Source organism: Rhinatrema bivittatum, chromosome 18 (assembly GCF_901001135.1).
Source record: "Rhinatrema bivittatum chromosome 18, aRhiBiv1.1, whole genome shotgun sequence".
In the NCBI taxonomy this organism is placed as follows: domain Eukaryota; kingdom Metazoa; phylum Chordata; class Amphibia; order Gymnophiona; family Rhinatrematidae; genus Rhinatrema; species Rhinatrema bivittatum.
In genome coordinates this window covers 49,824,976-49,847,087 of record NC_042632.1, presented here as the reverse complement: position 1 = coordinate 49,847,087, position 22,112 = coordinate 49,824,976, and the positions used below count along the sequence as shown (strand labels likewise).

Here is a 22,112-nt window from a genome sequence, read left to right as displayed (position 1 = left end):
GAGGGAAGCAGAGTTTCTCAGGCAGCAATGCAAAGACCAGGCTGTTGAGCTGTTGTGGTGGGCTCCTGCCCTCGGCCAGCCACTACCACTGGGGAAAAATGTGGGGGGGGAAGGTTAGGAGCGGCAGAAGTTTTAAATCAGTTATTACCCTGCTCAAGAGCTGACCGCAGAATGGCATGGCTTCCATGCCAGGAAAGGCGATGACTGGACGACCTCCTCTAATGCAAAGAAGAATGGATTTGCAGAGATGTACGGAGCTCGAGTTCAGGTCTCGTAGGAATAAAAAAAAAAAAATGTAGTAACCCTTCTTGGGCCTTGCTGAGAGCTTGAGTTACTTCCCAGCCCATCTCTTGGCGGACAAGTGAACACATTCCTGTTAGTAACGTGATAATTATTCCTAATTAATACCCTTGTTTGCATTCTTTTTTTTTTTTTGTTCAATAATACTTTTATTAACGTGAGCTGAGTCAGAATCCGTGCAATGCACAACTTGAACAGTTTTCAGTACAAAGATTTCAGAGCCTCAGCAATGATTTGTCTCAAGCCTCAGATTTTCATTTTAATTGTCTCAAGTTCTCCTTGTCTCAAGTTCTCCTTCTGCTCACCCTTGGTTTATTCAAAAAAGGTTTGGATAAGTTCTTGGAGGAGAAGTCCATTAATGGCTATTAATCAATGTTACTTAGGGAATAGCCACTGCTATTAATTGCATCAGTAGCATGGGATCTTCTTAGTGTTTGGGTAATTGCCAGGTTCTTGTGGCCTGGTTTTGGCCTCTGTTGGAAACAGGATGCTGGGCTTGATGGACCCTTGGTCTGACCCAGCATGGCAATTTCTTCTGTTCTTATACTGCTGTTCATCAACTAATCAAAGCAGCATAAAAATATGCAACCTTGCTAATCAGCCATGTAACCTAATACAGCCATTGTTCAACAAAGAGACATAAAAATCGAGTACACGAACAAACTGAAGCAAATAACACAGAGACAACAACTACAAAATACAATACACCTCGCTTTCCTGCTTCCTCCTCTTTCCTATTGGACCAGTTATGCAGCGTCTTAATTTCAATGGGGTTTTTTCCTTTTCTGTTTGTGGGGGATTTATTTGTTCGTTTTTCCGTAATTTGCTGTGTATTTTCTTTCCTTGTCAAACTTTTTCTTTCTTGACTTAAATTTGTGAAACTATGTATTAAATAATATAACCTTTATAACGCCTACAATAACTGTTAACAATCGCTTGAATCTTTTGAACACTCTGTTAAACATCGACACTTTGTAAACCGTTGTGATGGTGAAACCGAACGACAGTCTATAAAACTCGATAAATAAAATAAATAAGTAAAAAGAAAATCCTGCCTGCCTATCTAAATAGCTAATACAAAGAATCTTAACCCCCAAATGAATGGTGAAGCGCTTTCTCAGGCTATTTCTGACACAAGTCCGAACTAAATGAGTGAATAAATAACCTTAAAATGTAGATTACTGTTGTTTGCCCTCAGATGGAAATGATTTGGAAGATTACATTTAAGAAACGAAGCCGGGCAATAAAATTTACATGCATTGACTGTGCTCGCCAAAATTTTGTATCCCTATGGAGCCTTCTTCAGGGAGACGAAACTGAAACGTTGGTAAGCAGCGTTAATAAAGGCGAGTTTCTTTCTTTCCTTCTTCCATTGGCAGGACGATCACCCTGTAGGTAAAGGTTAAAAGCAATTTCAGATTCCCGATTCTATTGATCAACGTCAGAAAGAGCCATGGAATAAGGGTCAACGAGGGATGTGCACACTTCAGATTTTCAGTTCTTTCTTCAGTTTGGGGAAGGGGGGGGCTTCAGGATCTGATTTGTTTGTTTTGGTTCATTTGCCAAACTGAAATAAGCATTGCATTTAAATTTAAAATAAAACCCCAAAACATAAACCGAAAAAAAAAGTCAACCCTTTCCCCTTGCAGCCTCCACTACCCCTTTGCCCCCCCCCTTCTGTGGTGGTGCTGAAAGGGGGAGTAAGAGATCCCCAGTTCCTCCCGCCCCGCCGGGGTCCTCTTTAAAAAATGGTGCAGGTCGGTGCCAGATCGTTCCGCGGTCCTACAGCCGTAAACCAATCTGACGCAGAGCGGCACCGTGGCAGGGGCCATGGGAGGGTTTCCTCTCTTTTATTTCTAGGCAGATAGCAGCTGTGATTTGCTAGCAGCTTACGCGATTTGCCAAAATGAGGGGGAAAAAAACCCCCTGAAAATCTTTTGTGTTTTTCGGTCCAGCTAGAGATTTGGTTCATTTGACAGAAAAGAACCAGAAATGGTGGTGGGGGGAGGGGGTTTAGTTTGGATTCCAAAATTTGTTTCAAATGAATGCACTTCCCTAGTCAGCAGACAAGTTGCAGATAACCTTTTTATTGGACTAATTTAATACATTTGTGACTGGCTTTCATCAGGTCAGTAAAGCAAGAGCATGGATTTAAATAGTCCAGAGTCCTCTGGGTGTTGGGCTGTCTGCGTGTGCCACTGCAGCTTACAGGTAAAGGGAGAGGACATCGACAGAGGTGACGGACAGTAAGACTTGACAAATCAGGGGGCCTGAGAGAGGCTGGGTCGCCTTTTTTTTTGTGTTTGATCTTAATTTCAAATGTCTTGTGTACCCCTAAAATTCCCATTAGGTACCCTGACCGTGTGGTCGTTGAGGGAATGGCCTTTTGAGAAAAGTTATATAATCCATTGGAGATGTCACTCTGAGCTTCTCATGTCTAACCTGCTACCTACTCTTATCTTCTTTCTGTTCTCGTGGCCGATCTTTTTCTCCTTGGAGCATTTTTGGAGAAAAATCAATTAACTTGGCGGCTTTGTTTGCTTTTCGGGCGATGTTGGGGACCCCTCTACCCAGTTATTTATGTACAAGCGCTGCACCTAAGCGAGATGAATCACTTTGCCTCCAGAGGTGGAGGGAGAGGTAAATGATTGAAATAATTATCTGAAGGAACACAGAAAAATGCAGATCGACTGACACTGTGCTGAGTATCAAAAGAAACCCCTGGTGGCTTTAAAAAGCAAGTCTGACTTGCCTGGGGGCAAAATCAGCTCCTGACGTGTCCTGTACTCGGATTCCTGATCACTGGGTACCTTTCATTGTCATTGCTAGTTCTAGGAAAGAAAGTTTTTTGAGGTTTTTCTTTACTTCCTCCGTGAAAGGAACCCTCCTAGCAAAGTCACCAGTACCTTGCGATACCAGATTACTTTTTATACTCTATTATTTCTTTCTGAGTTTCTCCTTTATCTGGTGATGTGGGGAGGTCTGAGAAAAATCTACTAATGTAGCTATAACATGACTACAATTGAAATCTGGCTCAATGCCAATTCACTTTTCTTATTTTCAGTAAGTTCCCTTAGTTTTCGGAAAATTGAAAATCTAATTTCATTTTTTTTTTTCCCCCTCTTGCTCCCTTCCAGCTCAGTCAGAGCCAGGGCCGGGATCTGGGGCCCAGGAGCCTTCATTCGCAATTGCCCGGGGGGGGGGGGGGGGGGGATTTTTTCCATGCTTTATACCCCATTGCAGCAATAGTCCTGGGCCGAGGGCCCAAACACTGGGGCTCCCTCTGAGAACCCTGCAGCCGTGGGCCTTAAATTCGGCCGTCCGGGTTCCTCCCCCCCCCCCCCGTGGAGCGCTGCCTCTGCGGCCTCCCCTGGGGGAGCGGAAGATCTCGGCCGGGTGTGGAACTCGGGTCCGGCTCTGCGTGGCAGCGCAAAACGCAACCGCTGGGCCCATTTCAGATTCTGAATCGACGTCTTTTCTGAAGTCCCCCGATTTGGACTCCGTGATTGGGGAAAGCCGAATAAAAATGGGGCAGGTGGAGGGGGGGGGCGTCCCCTCCCCTTCCTTTCTGTGCTTGCTTCGGTGTTTGGGCTGTTGGTGGGGAAAAGCTCTGCTTCCTTCCTAACCTGAAAGAAAGCAGCTGTGTGTGTGTCAGATATTCCTTGAGAGTAACTGGGCTGCTTGTGAGTATTTTGCCTTCTTGTCTGCTGGCAAATTTAACACTGCAGATGTATTGGGGGATCTTTTTTTTTGTTTTCACTTGTTCATGCAGTTTCTCACCGAAAATAAAGGTGGGTCATAGCTTCTCTCTGAAAACTGAGCAACAGCAGACACAAGGCAGCCTAGAAAGTGCTCACAAATGAATCCAGGTGGGAGCCATCCTGGTGAAACCAAACTCTCTGCGGAGATGCCACTCTGCTGTGAAACAATTTTCTGATTCTGCAGCGATACCCCCTCTTCCAGAGAGGCATGCTGCTGAGTCAGGGCCGCTGTCTGAAGCAGGGCCACCGTTTTGTGTTTTTTCTATTCTTTGAACCTTCTTTTTGGAATTAAACTTAAGTGTTTTGGGGTCAATAGTGCTGTTTAACAATTCTGAGCCCCAGCAACTCCTATGGTACTTCCCTCACCCACACACACTCTCACTTGTTTGCCGTTCTCTTTAAATTGATTAAAAAAAAAAAAACACAACCACCACAGATTTATATATATATAATTTTTCTGGTTCTCTCTGAAAATTATCATCTGTGGTGGTTGTGTTTTTTTTAATCAATTTAAAGAGAACAGCAAACAAGTGAGAGTGTGTGTGGGTGAGGGAAGTACCATAGGAATTGCTGGAGCTCAAATTTGTTAAACAGCACTATTGACCCCAAAACACTTAAGTTTAATTCCAAAAAGAAGGTTCAAAGAATAAAAAAAACCCAAAACGGTGGCCCTGGTTCTCTCTAAAAATTATCATCTGTGGTTGTTGTGGAATTACAGCTAAAAGTGCGATCTAGATGTCAATTTATTCAGTTTCCCGACCATGTGGTCAGTTCTTTTGTTTAAGGTTCAGCTTGGATGCCCATAGGGCAGGTCCTGGACTCTCTCTTTCTGTCAAGGTGTCAGGCCTCCAGGAGATGAGTTTTACAAGGGACATTTCCCTTCTCTTCCCTCTCTGCAGAGCTCTTGATGGTTATCTTGGAGCGTCATGAATCTGTCCTCAGTATGGCCGGGTAATTACCAATGGAATGCAGCTCATCAGTAAAGGATCCCCCGCCTACGGAAGAAACGCAGTCTGAATGAGAGCGAACTATTCAGAGGAAGTATCGTGAGCTGGGCTGGGTTGCTTCAACCAAATGGTCGACAAGTTGTAAGCGGCACCTTTTTATTGGACTAACTCAGTACATCTGTGAGTAGCTTTTGAGAACTGTGCACCCTTTGTCGGGTCAGAGCTAGGCTTTTATTTGTTCCAAATCGCAGCCTCGCATTTCCCACTTTATCTGCACCTTACCTCTGCTCACTATAGTCTCCCACAGTCTGACAGATCCTGTAATACAGAGAATCCTGCAACTGCTGCCTTTTTTTTTTTTTTTGTATTTCCATGTCACGCAAATGTTTCCTTAAATAAATTCATTTCACTTTTATCTGTGCTGCTGAGGCCAAACAGAAGATTTGTTACTGTTGAACCCTACAGGACAGCAGTTCGGAGTGTCATAAAGGTTTATGGCCTGTCTGCCCTGCCCTGCCCTGAAAAGCCCACAAAGGAGAACAGAGAGAGAGAGAAATCCTAGTAAGCAAAGCCGTTGGTAGTGCAGTAATTTTGGAAAGCTTTATAACCTGAAGGTGGGAGTGCAGCAGAGGGGCCCATGGAGTGAGAGCAAAGGATGCGTCCTGTAAGAAGGGAAACCCTTTAACACACCTCTGTTATTTCCTTAATGAATATTGTTCAGTTGCGGAGGCATTGCACTTTTATGTTAACTTTGTCTGTTGAATGAGTGTACCTGTAGCTGTCTGTGTATGTAGTATAACAAATAAAATGCACGCTGTATTAAACGCACTGAGTAACTGGTGGTATCTGCTGATGACGTTTAATTTCTCTGTTTGCTGGTGGTATCTACCAGACAGCACAATTTCTGAAATATTGATGCAAGAGGCACTCTTTTTTTTTTTTTTATTGAAGCTTGGAATGATCTAGAAAGACTGCTCATTGGGCTGATGGATCCAAGTATCCTGAAGGGCTCAAGACAGTGCCAGACACAAGATGGAGAGCATGACAGCAGGCCTATTGTAGTGCTCCGTGATCAGCCAAGTTCAGCCTCAGGTTACGCGTACGCTAGTAGGCTCACACTCAAGGTCAAGGGAAAATTAGATGGCCGAAAGGTTCCAGATCTCTACCAGCAGGTAGGAGAAAGTCCAGGACTGGCCAGGATGTGCTGTGACATCTGGAAGGTGTTTAAGCATCTGTGCTTCTGCCCGGATTAGAAGAGCGGTTCCCTAAACCACATTGCACAGTCTTAAGTCAGCTTCGCACACCCAGTGTGTTTGCTGACCTTTATTTCTAAATGAAGTAGCATGGTAAGCACTCTACTTCAGCAGCTGGGAAAAGGAAGCCTTCCGATCCATATGAAAGCTCATCTCAATCCGGCGAATCACGCATCTTCCCATGTTCCCTGCCCACTCGGCACCATCCTGTTTTGCTTTTGTCACAAGCCCCTCAGATGGTTTGCCATTAAAATCCTTTACAAGTCTGTCATTTTTTTTTGTCTCGTGTTTCCCTCCCATAAATACTAGTAAGAGTGCTTAAATTGACCTTACGTTTCCTCAGTGATACAGAGCTGTAGCTTGAAAGAGTTACTTGAAGACTTGTCCTATATGCACATTGGACATAGCGAATGACGGCAGAGACCCATTGGCCCATCCATCTGCCCAGCTGAGGTGGTTCTGGTTTTCTACCACTCTGGGTAGATGTGCATATCACTCCCCTGTGCAAACAAATAGCAGCTCTGCCCCTTCCCCATGTTTTGCTTGACCTCTCAACTGTTTCCCCACCATTGGTCTCCATATCTGTCCCAAGCACATCCAAAACCTGTTGATAGTGCTGGCTGCCTCCACCGCTATGAAGCCATCTCAGGCCCTGTGCTGGTCCTCTCTAAGTCTTACAAGACTAATCATTTATACCACACCCAGACCCTCTTCCTTGTCTTATTACCAAGTTTTGTAACAATTCCCCCAGCCATCAGAATTAATAAGGTTGTTGTCCAAGACATCTGGCTCTCCATGCTCATTGATGTTTGGGTCGCTCCATGCAAGTTTTGGAAACCCGATGCAGCTGTACTACTGCTGTTAGTGTCGTAACTGCTACTCCATGCAGGTTACCCCAATATCTTCTTAGAAACCTAATGCAGGCATACGGTTGTAGCTCTGCTCCATGAAGGTTGTCCCAGTGCTTCTCTGCCCTCCTGGGCAGATACAGCAAGGTATCCCATACTTAATCCAACTCTATCCTGTCTTACCAGCAAGCTTTGTAATATTGTAAAGACATCAAAACTACCGAGGCCATTGCCAAAATATCTGGTCTCCTAGGTCTCTCTAAACTTACCAGACATACACAGACACCACCAACCTGCGGGCACCAAGCCAGTAGGGTTCTGGGGAGTTGTAGGCTGCTGGTACCAAACTGCCTACCTCACAGCCTTCAGTGTCATGAGGTCCTGCTTCCATAATCTGCCATTTTTTGTTTTATCATCGCCTCTCACCATGAGAGAATGGAGGCTGCATTTCCTAACCCTGTTCTTTCCGCTGCCGTCAAATGTGACATCAGGTAAGGACCATTTAGGCCCATCTAGTATTTCCCCTTCGGCTCTTTCTCACCTCCTTGCCACTGGGAATCCTCTCTTTGCTTTCTTTTAATTCTGGTACAGTTTGTGTTTTTTTTCTCCTCCATTCCATGCATCCACTACCTGTTCCATTAAGAAAGATTTCAATCTACGCCGCCCACCGCCCCCGAGGAGAGATTACATGAATAATGCTCCAGACTCAATGGATAAGTAAGTGAGCAGCAATGGTTATAGATTGGTCTAGAAGGAGTTCAGACGGCATTCATAAATCATGAGGAGACAGGAATCCGTGCCTGTGCTGCCATGTTAAGTTTTTAGTTGGTCATGTTTGTCTTATGTGCTGGTGTTGGAAGTAAAATGGTGTGATCTGCCCTGAACTACATGGCCTGGGAGGGCAGAATGAACAAAGCTACAAAATCAATCGCCAGTACCTTTCAGAGGACCTCTGGCCATTTTTTTTTTCCCTGCTCTCTTCCATCATTCTGCTTGTGATGCCTTTCTCTTGCTAATGTTGCCCCTTTTCATTTCACAACGAAAGAAACCAGTTGATTAGCCTCACCGAAAGTCGCTTGCCCCAAAACTCACCTGCGTAAGGCAGTGCACCGTCGGGCACGGATGGCTTCATAAGTTTCTCTAGCCTAGAGGTGCACAACCATTAGGTAATGGTTTATTGTTATGAAGTTTCTCAGAGAGAAATGCCTTCAGGCAGTGAAATGACATCAGCAATGTCGAAACCAATGAATGTCAGCCATGCCCCAGCAGCGGGTTGTGGGAACATGAGACCATTTCAGGTGATCCACGGAAAAGCACATTGGGACAAATGAATGGGTGCGCTTTCCTTTGCCATTTTATAAGGACGGTGGGACGCGCTGAATTGTGGCGCTTTTAATATTGCAACTTAAAAAAGAAACTGCTCAGATCTATGATAGTGTTTGGGACTATACTTATGGCCTGCCCTAGCTTATGATTGTCCCTTTCCCCCCTTCCTTCATCTCCTAACTGGCTGAAATAACTGTGACTTAATCAGCAGCATTTCTAAGAGCTCAGCCGGGCTGAAGAAGTCATTCCTGTTTGGTGTTTAAGTGGGGGGAACATCTCCCAATCCCCTCTTGCATGACCAGACCAGCTTATCACGTCAGCCACGCGAGGCTGCGTGCAGCTCCTTCCATGAGACGGCACCCAGAGACAGATAAAGATGCTGACTCTCTGGCCATAGTACGGCGGTTACCCCTCCTAGCTGATAGCAGCAGGCAGGCAGGCTCCAGTCCACACCGAGAAGAGGAACGCCCTCGGCACGCAGCAGTTTCCCCTTCTACATGTCATTCTTTTCTTGCATGTTCCCTGAATCTTCTCAGATATTTTCCAGGGAATCCTGCCGTAATTCAGCTTCTCCCCATATATCAGTTGCTTCCACTTGTCTCTTATCCAGACTGTTCCCCTCTCCCCATTTTCCCCAGTCTCTCTTCTGAAAGTAATATATACTGCGATTGTTGCATCCCAATATTAATTTCCATTACAAGACTCCATTGCAGTCGCAGCCAAGTCTGCCTCTGCCATGGTAACCTCCAAGCATGATTGTGTTAACCAGACCGAGCATTTTCAACTACGACTACCCCCATGGATTCTAAACCTCTCTTGCTTTTTATTCTCTTCCTGTCTTTCCATTGACTATTAGCAGCTATCCAGCCCGGTTCTGCTTGGCAGCTTCCCGATTTTATTGCATGGTTGGATTGGAGGAGGGGGGTTTATCCTTTCAGTGCTTATCCTGTTTACCTCAGCAATGTTTGGTAGGGGGGGGGGGTTGCTTTGAGTCTACCACTGCACTTAACTAAGATGTGAATCGGTGGCCAATTGCAACTTTTTTCTTGGATAGATATAAACCCTCGCCGATCACCAATATATCCAAAACCTCCTTTCCTAACCTAAATCAAAAGTTCTTTCAGGCCCAATCCCGACTCTCCTGTTGTCAGAAGTCAAACACTTCTGATGTGATCTGGGATTTGGCTACCCAAGTTGATCTTTTATCATTAAGTAGGGCAGTTGTACCTACCTTGCTGCACAAAGGGATCCAGTTTGCCTTTCTCATATTTCTCTAGCTAACGTTTAGCATCTCTGCTAGTTGGATGAAGCACCTGCAATCCATTTAATATTCCTCACCCCACAGTTATTTCCCCCATGCCTTAAACTTCATGTAGAGTCCCCTTTCAGAAGCAGTTTGCGCAGTTCTGCCATCTCTTGCGAGGTCCTTTTTCTCTAGAAGGTACATCCCCATCACACACACTTAAAGGTGAATTTTAAAAAGTCCGGCGTGAGCCAAAACCAGGAGATAGGGGCAAAAGAGGGGCTGGAGCGTGCCGAGTGGATTTTAAAAGCCGCCCCTGTACATGCGTATCTCTCGCTACGTGCACAAACGAAAAGGTCCAAAAAAAAGGGACTGGTGTGGTCGGGGATCCCTGATTATCAACTTGAAATTAGTGCGTAAATACGTGCACGCATGAGCGTGCGCCAGGATCCTCTACCACGTAACGTCAGCTTAGGAGGACTGTGTAAGTTGTAAAACAAAAAAATGGAGACAGGTCAGCAGGGTTTTAAGAGTCAGGTCTAAAAGAGGAGCAGGGAGGCTATTAAACTTATGGGGGAGGGGGTTGGAAGTCCTAGCCCTTGACTGGGCGAAATGGGAATGAACTGGGAAAATGGCTAATGGTGTTGGCACACATGGCTTTTGAAATACCTCCACTTACACAATACAAAGCAGCATTTGCATGCATCGGCACATCCAATTAAAATTGCGTGCACGTGAATGTGCGCCTGATCAAGCTATTTCTTTTTATAACACGCGTGCGTATACGCGGGACGGGAATGTTAGAAAATGGCCGCGTCCCCCGCTGCAGGCTGGCCACGCGCACCTCTGCCTGTTTAAAAGTTACTGAGACTTTAATCCCTAATCTGAACACCCCAATGATTGCTCCTGCAGACGTATTGCAAAATGTTTGCAGGGATGCAGGATATGGCAGGCGTCTTGATACACAGGCCTCCAACAAGAGAGGCATGCGTGCAGCTCAAGGACTTTGCTAGCTCTATTTGAGAAAAGTCTGATTTAAAAAAAAAAAAAAAAAAAAAAAAAAAAAAAAAAAAAGCTTTTAAAGACCTGATTTACTAAGGTTTTTCTCCCATTCCTTGTCTGTTTAATAAGACAGGTCCCTGTGTCACAAATCTATACTATCAAGTCAATATCTTTATTTTTACATAGTAAGGCTCAACATAACAAAAACCCTCTTGATGGATAAGGTTAACTGGAAAAGTTAGCGGTAGTACTGAAATCAGCATGCCCACTTCATAAATTAAACAGTATATCATAAGCCTTTATTTAGGTATCAAAACAAAATTTAACATTTACAAATGTAACATATATACAGTCATATCACATGGATGGCTTTTTGCAGTTAATGTGAGATGTACTAAACAGACTAGAGGCAAGGTCCTGCTCAACAGCCATTCACACTGAGCTTGACGCTGCTAACCTCTTAACTGCGCACTTGTACAAGACCAGAGTCCTGCAACGCCTGTGCCCTGGAGTTAATAATTATATGCCAACGTGTGCAATTATTGCTTATAGCAACAGTTTTTGGAGGGCGTGAGGAAATGAACACAACTACCAGTAAGCTAGTGGGCTCTCTAGATTAACTGGCTTAATGCTTCAAACATCTTAAAACTAATGTAAAGGTGCACATGAGAATCCATACTGAATTCCTTAAAAAGGGGTCTTAAAAGCAGACTCTGCTCAGGCCAGTTCTACACACGGCAGTACGTGCTTTTGCCGTGTTTAGTATGGAACAAGACCAAAAAACGGGCCATAGGATGACCCGTTCCCAGTCACTAAGGACAGAATGCAGAGCCCTATTCTCATTTTCGGGTGCTGCAGTAGCTGTAAAGTCTTCATCATGCTAGAACACAGCTCCTGGAGGTGGTAAATTATGGCAACTGACCAGTTTCAAAGTTGAGCCATCGGCTCGGACCACTGGTCCCTTGTAGTGCAGTTCTTCATGCTAGGTCTTCTAATCCAAAGGCATGAAACAAGAGGCAGTAGCTCAGACTTCTCTACTGCTCCATGGTCGGCCACAAGCACAGGCTCTCTCCGCTTCACGTGCCACAGAATCCTCCACTCCGGTTTCATGGAGTTAGAGTGTGCAGGAGATAGCTGTCAGGCTGGTAGGACGCATGGGTGCAATAATAGGGTCCAGCCAGCTAATGAGGTCCAAGCTGGATTTCATATCTGTGCTGAGTCGGAGTTCGATCTCGCCACCTGGCCCAAAAACAAAAAACAGCAGGATTTAAACAACTTGACCCGCAACAACATTTAGAACACAATTTCCACATTTTGTTGCCGTTGTACGGAAGGAATTTAGCTAGAAATGTTAAGAGGCACTCCACGGCTGGTTTGTAAGCGTTTTAAAAAGAAGAGAACATGGAGGTTTTCAGCTCACTGCAGCGTTCGGTGCTTGCGTGAAATGTCAGTGCAGCTGGGGCCTGGAATCAGCGCTGCAGAGAGGGGCAGATTGATGCACTTAGGAAATTCCTAATCTGCATTTTTTCCCCACTTCCCATTTCTATTAAGGTGGTCAGAGCCGAGAAGAAAGTTAACTCCTGGGATTTAAGAACAAGTCCCACGCTGCTGGGTGACTGCCTCTCTCTGACCCTGTTCACGCAGTGGGATGAGCTTGTTCCCAAGTAAATTGTGGGCCCCACCCAGGGCAGTTGTTGCTTATAACAGTTTTGGGGGGAGGCTCCAATGTTGGCTACCACATTTTCTACCCCGCAAGTGGGTGTTTTCTGGGGTAATACGACCAATGTAGTGCTCTGCAATCCTCCTTTAAGAGAAGCGGCACTATAAAATCCCCAAAGCTCCACCCTACGACCCCACCGATTAGAGAGGACAAATAGTACCTGCCGTTTTCTCCATCTCCGTATCCTCGTCTGGCGTGCTGGCCTCATAGAAACAATTAAGTGTTCCAACTTCGTTGCTGAAAAACCCTTTCCCGTCTATGCATGTCTGCTGCCACTCTGAAGGCTGCTCGAGGTACTGTAAGCAAGCAAGCAGTCCTGTAAAACCCCTGCTTCCCCCTTGCATTCGATGTCAAACACTAGTGATTTGTTAAAATGGTATCGAGAGAAGACGACGGGGACTCTGGCGTCAACTTTGTACAAAAACTTGACGATAAAGCCTCAGTTTCATTAAAATATCTCACTATGAAGAAAGCAGATCATAAAAGGACACTAACGTCCTGTTTTGTGCCATGGGGAAGGGGTTGCTAGCCTTGGATACTGCAGAACCAGCCCCGCACCCTTAGCGGCCCGTATCCCTCTGCCATTTCTCAGCAGGCCTTGCCAGTTGGGTGACCAGCACGCGGTGACCCTCTGTGCTATGACATGGGGGCTCCTGCTCTCAAAGAGTGACCGAGTGGTATGGGTCGCACTGGGATGGTCTTGTGCGTCTGAAGCAACTCCCGATCACCTGTGTTTGAAGGATCTGCCCTCATCCTACTTACTACCTCCACAAAGGACAGAGCTTTTCTTTTCATTCATTCATTCATTCATTCATTCATTTATTTTTAACCAGCCTACTTGCGGGCACGCCTTTGGCTTGTGTGCAATCAGCAAACGTAACAGACATAAACCTAAAATGCTGCTGCTGCTGCTGCTCCCTATTGCAGAATCCACTGGTTTGCCTCTCTAGGGTGCACAAGTTACATTTCACCCACTCAATTGGTACCTTCGAAAGATTCAATACGACTCTGAAACGTTGTAACTTACCTTTGCAAGGTCTTCCGCTAGACTCTTCTCACTTTCTGCCTCTGTTTCTGGAAATGTTAAAGGGTCACACAGGTCAGCCGGGCAAGATGCTGCAGTAGAAATCGCACCCCATTCCCTTCTGTTCTCCCTTTACTAATGACATGCACTGCCACCCTTCCTCATAACTCAAGGTCACCTTTGATATGCTAAACTAAAAAAAGGACAGGATTGCTGCTTCTACCAAGCTCTCACAAAAAGAGGTTACGATGTTGTCATCCAATGGATTTCACAGCCGTATTTATTTTTGCCTCTGATAAAGGTGGGAGTAACACAGCACCCAGGCCCCGCCACGCCAAAATAATCGCTCTCCCCTGCATTACGTTTTGGGGTTAAAAAGGAAAAAATAAAAAGTGCCAGAGCAATCAGCCGTTGAGAGCAAAAGTGGCGTCAAATACGTTAGAAGCAAAAAGAGTGGATGCAGCAGATGTTTTGTATCATTTAGTATTAGAGATCCTACCGCTGTGCCTTAAGCCAACTTTTACCCAGTGTTACAGGAATAGTGGCAGGGTACATATAATGGCAGAGAAGACTTTGAAGTAACCAAAATGTCTTTGAATTTTAATGACATTTGCTTTTTCTTTTTTGTAGGGAGGACCTGCAGTTGCAGGGGGTAAAGCCGTGATGAGCTGCAGGGTCATGGCTGACACCGAAGCTGCAAAACAAAAACCAGGACCAGCCCATCCTGGAGCTTCAATCTGTATATGTTTCCTGCTGCACCACAGTGGAAGATGAAAAAAAAAAACCCTAAGCGAACAGACTACTGCAAAAGCTTTGAAACCATGCGAGGGGATCGCATCTTTATAGAAATGAATTTAAAAAAACAAAACAAAACTGTCGACTGCCAGAGTCCCTAGCAGCAACTGGAAGGCTACAGAAGGCAAACATATACCCAAGAAAAAGTTCAAAACAAATACCAACCCTCAGAAGAGGAGGGCAGAGGTGACACCTGAAAGGAATACAACTCGTTCGTGCTGTCCGCTGATAGGATGTCGGAGGATTCCTGCCACTGCGTGGCCTGCAGGGCCTCTGTGCTCGCTCTGCATTCTGCAAAACCTAGATTACAACAACAAAAACGCAGGTTGGGGAAACCCTTTACAACAGTGCAGAGTGGCAGTTCTCTCTCCTGCTGGTTTTTTTTTTACTGTATCCAAAACCTCTGCCCGGGACAATTGCTAGCCCAGCTGAAAAATGTTCTAATGTTAAGTTAAATTAGCTGGACATCCAATAACCCCTTCATCAGGAGCTAAAGCTGTTAGCAACAGAAAAGCGATGACTGTGGCTTCCTGAGTCTCAGGAGCGTGGAAATGAGGCGCAATCGTGATTTGTCCCCCCCAACGGCTGTTCTCACCCAAGCTGGCATCTGTGCTTCCCACTTCCAGGTCCTGGATGGAGCAGCTCTGCAGCGTGTAGCTGCTGTGGTCACTGGGCCCATACGGGCTGTACCCTACATCCATCGTCTCGTCTAAGCCCAACGAGTCTTCAGTTGACTGTAAAGAGAATTTCGGGTCACTGAAAACTGCTGCCTGCAACCCTTCTCTGCACCGATGAACTTTCGGGCTTGCAATTCAAACTTTTATCTTGTCTTCTCGACTGGTAGTTACAGCTTACCTGCCTCTTACTCTTGCTTTTAGGCTCCTTAAGAGATTTGGATTTCCTTTCTACAAAACAAAACAAAAGTCCAAAATAAGAATAAAAAGCAGTGACCCCTCCCCCCAAAACCCTGCCACTCAGTTGGGATGCCCTACGTGTAAATCTCCAGCGGAAGTAACGAGAGCGGCATTCTTCTAAAAACATTCATTCCATGCCAGACGGCAGAAAGCAGCTCCCAGCAAAAGAACAAGTCTGCCTGGGCTGCGTTTCCCCGCCCTTCCTTCTGACTAAACCGTTTGAAGGCATGGAACATGAAGGGTCTTTCTTTGCACGAAAGGGCACATGAGCTTTTGTGCATAAAACGGACTTACAGCAGTGCTGGGTTTAAGCAAGCGAGCTAGCCCCTTCTGCCTGCCAGAACTGGAAGCCGAGCCCATGCTTGCTCATGCCACGGGAGAGCACTTTAAGGGAGCTACCTCTTCTCTCCAGCTTCGGTGTGCCCGGGAGCATTCTGTAAACGCGGACGGCTCCAGAGCCCTTATTAATGCTTTTATCCTTCACTTCTTCAATGTCCGGCAAGGAATTCATGGCACAGCGGAAGTTCGCCTTCCAGGTCTTGGGGTCAGGTTGTTTCTCGCCTGCCTTGTAGCGTCCTGCAGGAAGATAACAGAAAGCTGTCAGCAAGGGCGCCATTATGCCAGCCTTGTTACAGCGCTCTGGCCAACTTGCATCTTTCCATGGAGCTTTCAGTAAGAGGGGCCTTTGCCAGCATGGGCGTCAGAGTTTAAGTACAGCCTCGGATCTCAAACAGAGATGTTATTCCTTTCCGCTTTGAGATGCAAGGTTTATTTCTTCATTAAGTAACAGTTTGGCCTTTGCCGCTGCTCAAGGCAGAGATACAAGCCCTGCAACCAATTTAATAAGCTGTAATAAAAAGAGAGAGAGCATGCAACTCACTGTTTGTTTTTGGTTTTTTTTTTAATGGAAGCAAGATGTAATTTTATGTCCTTAAACACCCAAACACAGAGTGCTTATTTTAGATTTCGCTCCTGCCTTTTCGTTGGAGCTCAAGCTGCGTTGCATTCAGGTATTGCCGTTACTTCCCTGTCCCCAGAGATTTTACAATATCACTTTATACCTGCGGCGATGGTGGATGAAGTGACTTACAGGAGGCAAAAAGGAGCAGCAGCAGCAGCAGGATTTGAAGCCTGGCTGCCCTGGGTCACAACCCTTCTAACCACAAGGCTGCTCCTCTGCTTATTTACTAACAGCAATCCTCAAACTTAAACATAAAAAAAAACTCAGAGGAGATAAAAGGTGGGATAAAGAACCCAGCTAGGGCTCCTGAGAACCACCAAGTCTCCTCTCATCATCTGCAAGCCCAATAATCTCTAGCCTGATGCGTTTTCCTTGGCCGGGAATTCCATAATGCGGGGAGATCCCCGGAGAAAGTCCTATTCATCCCAGGTCTGCTTCAGCGTCAGGACAGAGGGGCCCCTGAAAGCAGGACCTCATGTGCAGAGCCGAGATTAGCACCTGCCCCCCTACTCTACAGAACAGCTAAAGAGGATGATGGACAGAGCAATCCGCTATAAAAGGGTCCAGGCAGGGTCGGAAAGGAACCCCCCTTAACCTGAGGATCATCATCATTTACAACGGGGGGCAGGGGTGTTACCTCGCTTTACGTGCCCAGCCATAATTACTCACGTGTCAGAGACAGAATCTAAATTGGGGGCGGGGGTCTGTACAGGCCCATCTCGTCTGCCACCCCACAGTCATGTCCACGTGCCCAGAACCTGTGCTGAAGTGGCCAGTTCCTGAGCCCTGCAGCCGCCTTGAGGAAAGATGCCAGCCTTCTGAAAACCCCGTTTACTTCCTGCTACAGAGCGATCGTACCTTTATGGTTTTATTAGCCAACGGATACTTCAGGCGGGAGGCAGAGATCTGATTAAGTAAGGCGGCTTCCCCCAGTCTGTGGCTCGCCTTAGCTAGGCAAAGCTCCCATTCTGCTTGGCTGTTGTGACTGGCCTCCACCGCATTAGGCAATACTAAGTTATTTTAATATTTTGTATTCTATTTCCAGTGATCGTAAACAAAACAGTGTAAATCACCTCAAACTTTTTGGGGGAGCCACTCAAGTGGAAATGAGAGTTGCTATTTACATATAGCCTTTTCAGCCACCCTCGCTCTCGCCGGCCAAGCAGCCAATTTTCAGCCACAGCCGAGCACGTGACCGAGGCAGCCTGTTACTGCAGTGCCTGGATCCAGATGTCTACGAGAGGCACCTGGCATTGTACCTCTTTTGTAGCAGCTACCCTAGGTGGCTTAAATTTAGCCACTCACACCCACCCAGTTTGTTATGGGGTTTATCTAGTACCGCACTCTCCAATGTTAGGAAGGCGGATTGTTTAAATTTAAGCCCTACTTTTTTTTTTTTTTTTTTTAATTTGGCCTGGTTTCTCCGGGTTGGGCTTCCAGCTCCATCAGAAGCTGCCCATGTACGTGTTCTGCACCCCGAACCTTCACTTCTAGGAGCAATCTTTGTAACACAAGTACCCACCAGTATGAATGGCCCAGCTCCGGAAGAGAGAGGCATCCAATTCCATGTCCCAGCCGTGCCTGGCTGCATGCTTCCAGGGGATTTGGAAAATCATCTTCTCCTGTGGTAAAGTGCATTTAAAAATAAATATATACACCTATGCATCAGAACAAAACTGATTAAAGAGAAATGGCAAGCTGGCATTGCCTCTAATTCAGAACACTTATGCTTGACATTAGGCATAGTAAATGCATTTAACTTTTCCCTGACACACTATTGTGCATGCTGCAGCAAAAACAAAAAAACCCAAAAAACTATTTTAATAGGCTCCATGCCCAAATCACTACATTGTAAAAGTCTTCTCCTGTACAGGTTAGAAACAAAATTACAGGGCAGGTAATCAATCTCACCTTGTTGATCCATTCCAGCCCCGGAACGGAACTGGAGTTTATCTTCTGCTCCAGCCAGGGCCTCATGCGTAGTCTTGTCACAGGCATCGTGCTGCAGAATAAAAGCAGGATATGTCTGTTACTAAGTTCCAAACCAAACCCAGCTGCACATGCCCCCCTATTAAAAAAAGAGGCTCAATTTCTAAGTTATGCGAACTTCCAATGAATTGAAGCTTCGGAATCCCCATGCACAAGGCTTTTCAACTCCTGCACCTATCTCGGGGAAATCCTTGCCACTTGAACTATGTGAAGAAAAAGACTATTTAAACTGAAGGAAAAAGGTAAAAAGCCCCAGTTGTTAATACAGGCTATAGCTGAAGGTCGCGTTTTTGGTATCATCTAATCCTTTGTTTAAATGTTAGATTTAAGTGTTCTGTGTGCTGTCTTAATTTATGATGCTTAATGTTTTAGGAATATACTTAAGTAATGCCCAATGAATAGCTTTTTGGAAATTGCAATGGGCCGACTTGGTGGCGCCCACTGGTAGCGCCACCCAAGAAGGTCCCAGCCCCCAGTCGGGTCTTGGCTGGGGATACAATGGCGGAAGCTGTGGTCATCACGTGGGTGCCACCTATTGGCCGAGTTCAAGATCCACAATTGCAGGATTCAGGAAGAAGGCCTGGTGTATGGCCCCTGCCCATGGCCTATTGCTGCAATAGTCAGGCTTGGTCCCCCCCCCCCCCCCCCAGGGGGCGAGATATAAAATAACAGCAAATGCATGCAACAGCTAAAGCAGCTATGACCGCTTGACATTGGCTTTGCTTGAATAGCAACTGCTTAATGGAGGCCGCCCAGGCTGCAATCCCAGCATCCGCTGGGTTCTTCTGCACAGCCTGACCTTGGCCAAAGCTAAGAATGATCCAGAGCTGGCTGTGAGTGACCAACTTTTTGAGATGAATAACAGGCCTCGAAAGTTTATAGACTGGCTCTTCCTTGGGTAATTCTTATACGGATCTGATTGCCTCCCCACCCAAGAAAAAAAAACACCTATCTGGGTTTCTCCAGGAGAAAGAATGCTCAAGGGTGAAGGGCCAGAGCTGAACTATGGTCTACAGCAAGAAAGCAAACGGGATATGGTAACATGGTTTTTAGGGTCCTTATCTGTCACCTAATCTAGCAATCCAATGGCAAGAGTCTTAATCCGGTAGAGGCAGTTCTGCTGTCCGACGCCTGCCGAATGGGCAAAGGTTCTGCCTTACCCTGTCACTGCCCTAAAGCTCGAAGAAGCCGCCCTGTGCAACTTCCAGAAAAAAAAAAGTAACAACTGGGTAGCTAGACCTAGAAATAACAATGGCAACATCTCAGACTCCTCGTTGCAAAACAACGTCTGACCCGCTGCATTTTACGCGAATGTTATGAAAACAAGAAAAGCAAAACTACTAATGATGAATGCAAAATGTGTATAAACCGATCTATCGATCTCGGAGTCGGTTTTACTGCGCTATACTTCTGCTTTGCAACAGCCGCTAAGATTGTGAAGTCGTTAGACAAATAAATTAAGCAAGCCTTTGATCCCTGGAGCTGCTCATCGTAAAAAGGTCACCACCGCTCTTGGCAAGCGCCAACACTGATGCACAATGAATGCACTCTTTTTTTTTTTTTCAACCCTCCACTTCCTGGTCGCTCTTCAAAATAGCAACATCCCTCCCTGGGTCACAAGAAAGCTGCTCGTTCTACTTTAAAAACAAATACATGACATGCATGGGCTAGGACAGGCTGTCAGCCTCCCAGCATTCAGACCAAAATCATGTTCTCCGACTCCGATCGCGTGGCACGATGCACGACTTCATCAGATCGCAGCTAAAGTCCGACAGCAGGCACGCACGGGCGCCACTTTTGCACTCCCAACTCTTCCCTGCACGGCGTGCAAGCAAGGCAGCCGGGGAGCTGAACTCCCAAATCATGCAGGTTGCAAAGGGGGGGGTGCTGATCACCATCCTCTGCACCGGGAACCCGCGCGGACCCACCTCGAGGTGATGAGGAGGGGGATCCACTTGCTGTTCTGCTGCTGCTGGAAGGCACTGCCGCGAGCCACTCTGCTCGAGCGCCGCGCGCCAGCGCCTATTTAGAAGCGGCGGGCGGGCTCGCCCAGGAGCACGGGGCGCCAGGGCCAATGGGCGCGCGCCGCCGTCCGGTTGGCTGAGCGAGGTCAGGTGGTTTCGCAGAAATCAGGCAGTTGTGGCTCTACAGGCGGAGGGGAAGTCCAGGAGGCGCTTCCCCCCCTCCCCCGCTAGGGGCCGTTTACCGGAAGTGCTGCGCGTCTCCCGGCTGCGGCACTAGGTGCACGTGCCGTGCCCTCCCCGGGATGGGACGCATGCAAAGCAGCCCACCCCCTCCCCCCGGTTTCGGTTTTTTGTTTTGGGAAGGACCCGGGAGACACCAAAGTTTTCCTTCCTGTGAAGGACTTCAGATTGGGGGCGGGGAGGGCCCTTTTGCAGCGCGTGCTCCTGGTACCGGGATTTACTGTTTCTTCGGTCTCTGGAAGTTTGCAGAGTCCGAGCTTGCCCCGCTGCTTCCTGTTGAAACCAAGAAAAGAAACTCCCTCGTCCTCCTTGCGTTTTTAATTCTTTTTTTTTTTTTTAATGAAGGCGTGGGCCCGTTTTCTTCGTGCGCCCTGGGAGGACGCCGGGAAGGCGCGGAATTGCTTTCTAAATCGTGGGCCTGGGTTGAGGTGTAGAACCTTCCAGGCTTTTTAAATTCTAATATCTCCCCAGAAATGAAAGCAAAGTTAGACCAGCGAGGCTGGACTCCAGTGATGTACCTGGCCGTGGAAGTCAGGGTATGCCCTGCTCCTGTCCCCCTACCTTTTCAGAAGCCCCTCCTCCCCTTAGGGAAGGATTTTAGTGTTTTGGAGAGGAGAGGTGCCCTTTAGTGTTATTTAGAGAAATGATAGCTATAGCTACTGAAATTATAGCAGTCAGATAAATATCTACCAAAGACATTTTTCTGGTAGAATAAAATTCTTTCTAGTACATAATTTTCTCTAATACTAGCTTAGGGTATTCAGAAAAAGTAAAAACTTACCAATATCATGAAGTAATTAGCTTGCTATTATCTTTCTTGTAGTCAAGGGGTTTTCTCCCTCTGCCTCCTGCACTGTTCTTAACAGGAGTTTGAATAGACAAAATAGCCCAGTCGGTGGGGGCTCAGATTTTGAAGCCTGACAAAGATTTAAAAAAGCTGGAAGGCTTCCCAGTTCAAGAAGTTTAACTTTTTTGCCCCCCTTCCTAGGGCGCAAGTGTCTGAAGTTGAAAGGCATCCCAGTAGAGGTCCTCATCTAAGTAAAGGTATAAAATGCATTTCATATGACTGCACTGTATGACGTAGATTTTAAAAAACTGCACCCGGTGCAAACAAAAGTATGCCGGATTTTAGCGCGTAGCCGCACGTATCTTTTAAAATCTGGGGTCGGCGTGCGCAAGGCTGCGCAAAATCGGCAGCCCGCACGTGCCAAGCCGCGCAGCCTGCCTCCGTTCCCTCCGAGGCCGCTCCGATTTCCACCCCCCCCCCCCCCACACCTTCCCCTCCTTTCTCCTACCTATCCCCCCCCCCCCACCACCTTTGTTATCAAAGTTACGCCTGCCCGCGCCAGGCCAACCGCCGGCGTGCGATTCCCCGGCCCGGGAGCAGTTTCGGAGGCCTCGGCCACTCCCCCGAAATGCCCCCAGGCCGGAACCACGCCTGCAGCCCCGCCCCCAGATGACGCGCCGCCGCGACACGCCCACCCAGGAAAGCCCCGGGACTTGCGCTCGTCGCCGAGCCTATTTAACGTAGGCTCGGTGCACGCAGGGGGAGCTTGGGGCAGGTTTTCGGGGGGTACACGTGTATCTTTCGCGCGTACCCCTTTGAAAATCTGCCCCTATGTGCATAGCTACAAAGAAACACATTTTCTGACACAGACTTTTTCTAACACATTTTCTGACGTAACTGCCAACATATTTATTTATTTTTCACTTTGAAGGATATTTTATTTCTTCAAGTACATCAGAACATAGTTAAATATGGAACAAAATGGTATTAATCCAAAGACTGGGACTTTTCCAAACAAAGCCCAGAACATGCAACCTA

The 22,112-nt window shown here is 46.7% G+C and overlaps 1 protein-coding gene across 2 annotated transcripts; it reads right to left on the bottom strand.

Moving 5' to 3' along the window:
- Positions 1-10,957: 10,957 nt before the first annotated feature.
- Positions 10,958-20,145, bottom strand: IRF1 (interferon regulatory factor 1). 2 transcript variants are annotated; one of them, XM_029584127.1, is made up of 10 exons: positions 20,012-20,145; positions 18,006-18,096; positions 17,617-17,716; positions 15,533-15,709; positions 15,075-15,124; positions 14,815-14,953; positions 14,385-14,519; positions 13,428-13,474; positions 12,565-12,696; positions 10,958-11,919 (listed from the first exon to the last, which is right to left on the bottom strand). In XM_029584127.1, the coding sequence occupies exons 2-10, from the start codon at positions 18,090-18,092 to the stop codon at positions 11,884-11,886; spliced, it is 903 nt and encodes a 300-aa protein (XP_029439987.1). In that variant the 5' UTR covers positions 18,093-18,096; positions 20,012-20,145; the 3' UTR covers positions 10,958-11,883. The 2 variants fall into 2 exon arrangements, with proteins under 2 accessions (XP_029439987.1, XP_029439986.1); XM_029584126.1 differs by having other exon boundaries at positions 12,561-12,696; positions 20,012-20,144.
- Between the last annotated feature and the right edge of the window lie 1,967 nt (positions 20,146-22,112).

Coding starts and splice junctions, on each gene's coding strand:
- IRF1 (XM_029584126.1), bottom strand. CDS start 18,092: ATGCCTGTGACAAGACTACGCATGAGGCCCTGGCTGGAGCAGAAGATA. Junction 15,710..17,616: donor GAGCTGGGCCATTCATACTG/GTGGGTACTTGT, acceptor ATCTTCCTGCAG/GACGCTACAAGGCAGGCGAG. Junction 14,520..14,814: donor AAGCACAGATGCCAGCTTGG/GTGAGAACAGCC, acceptor GTTGTAATCTAG/GTTTTGCAGAATGCAGAGCG.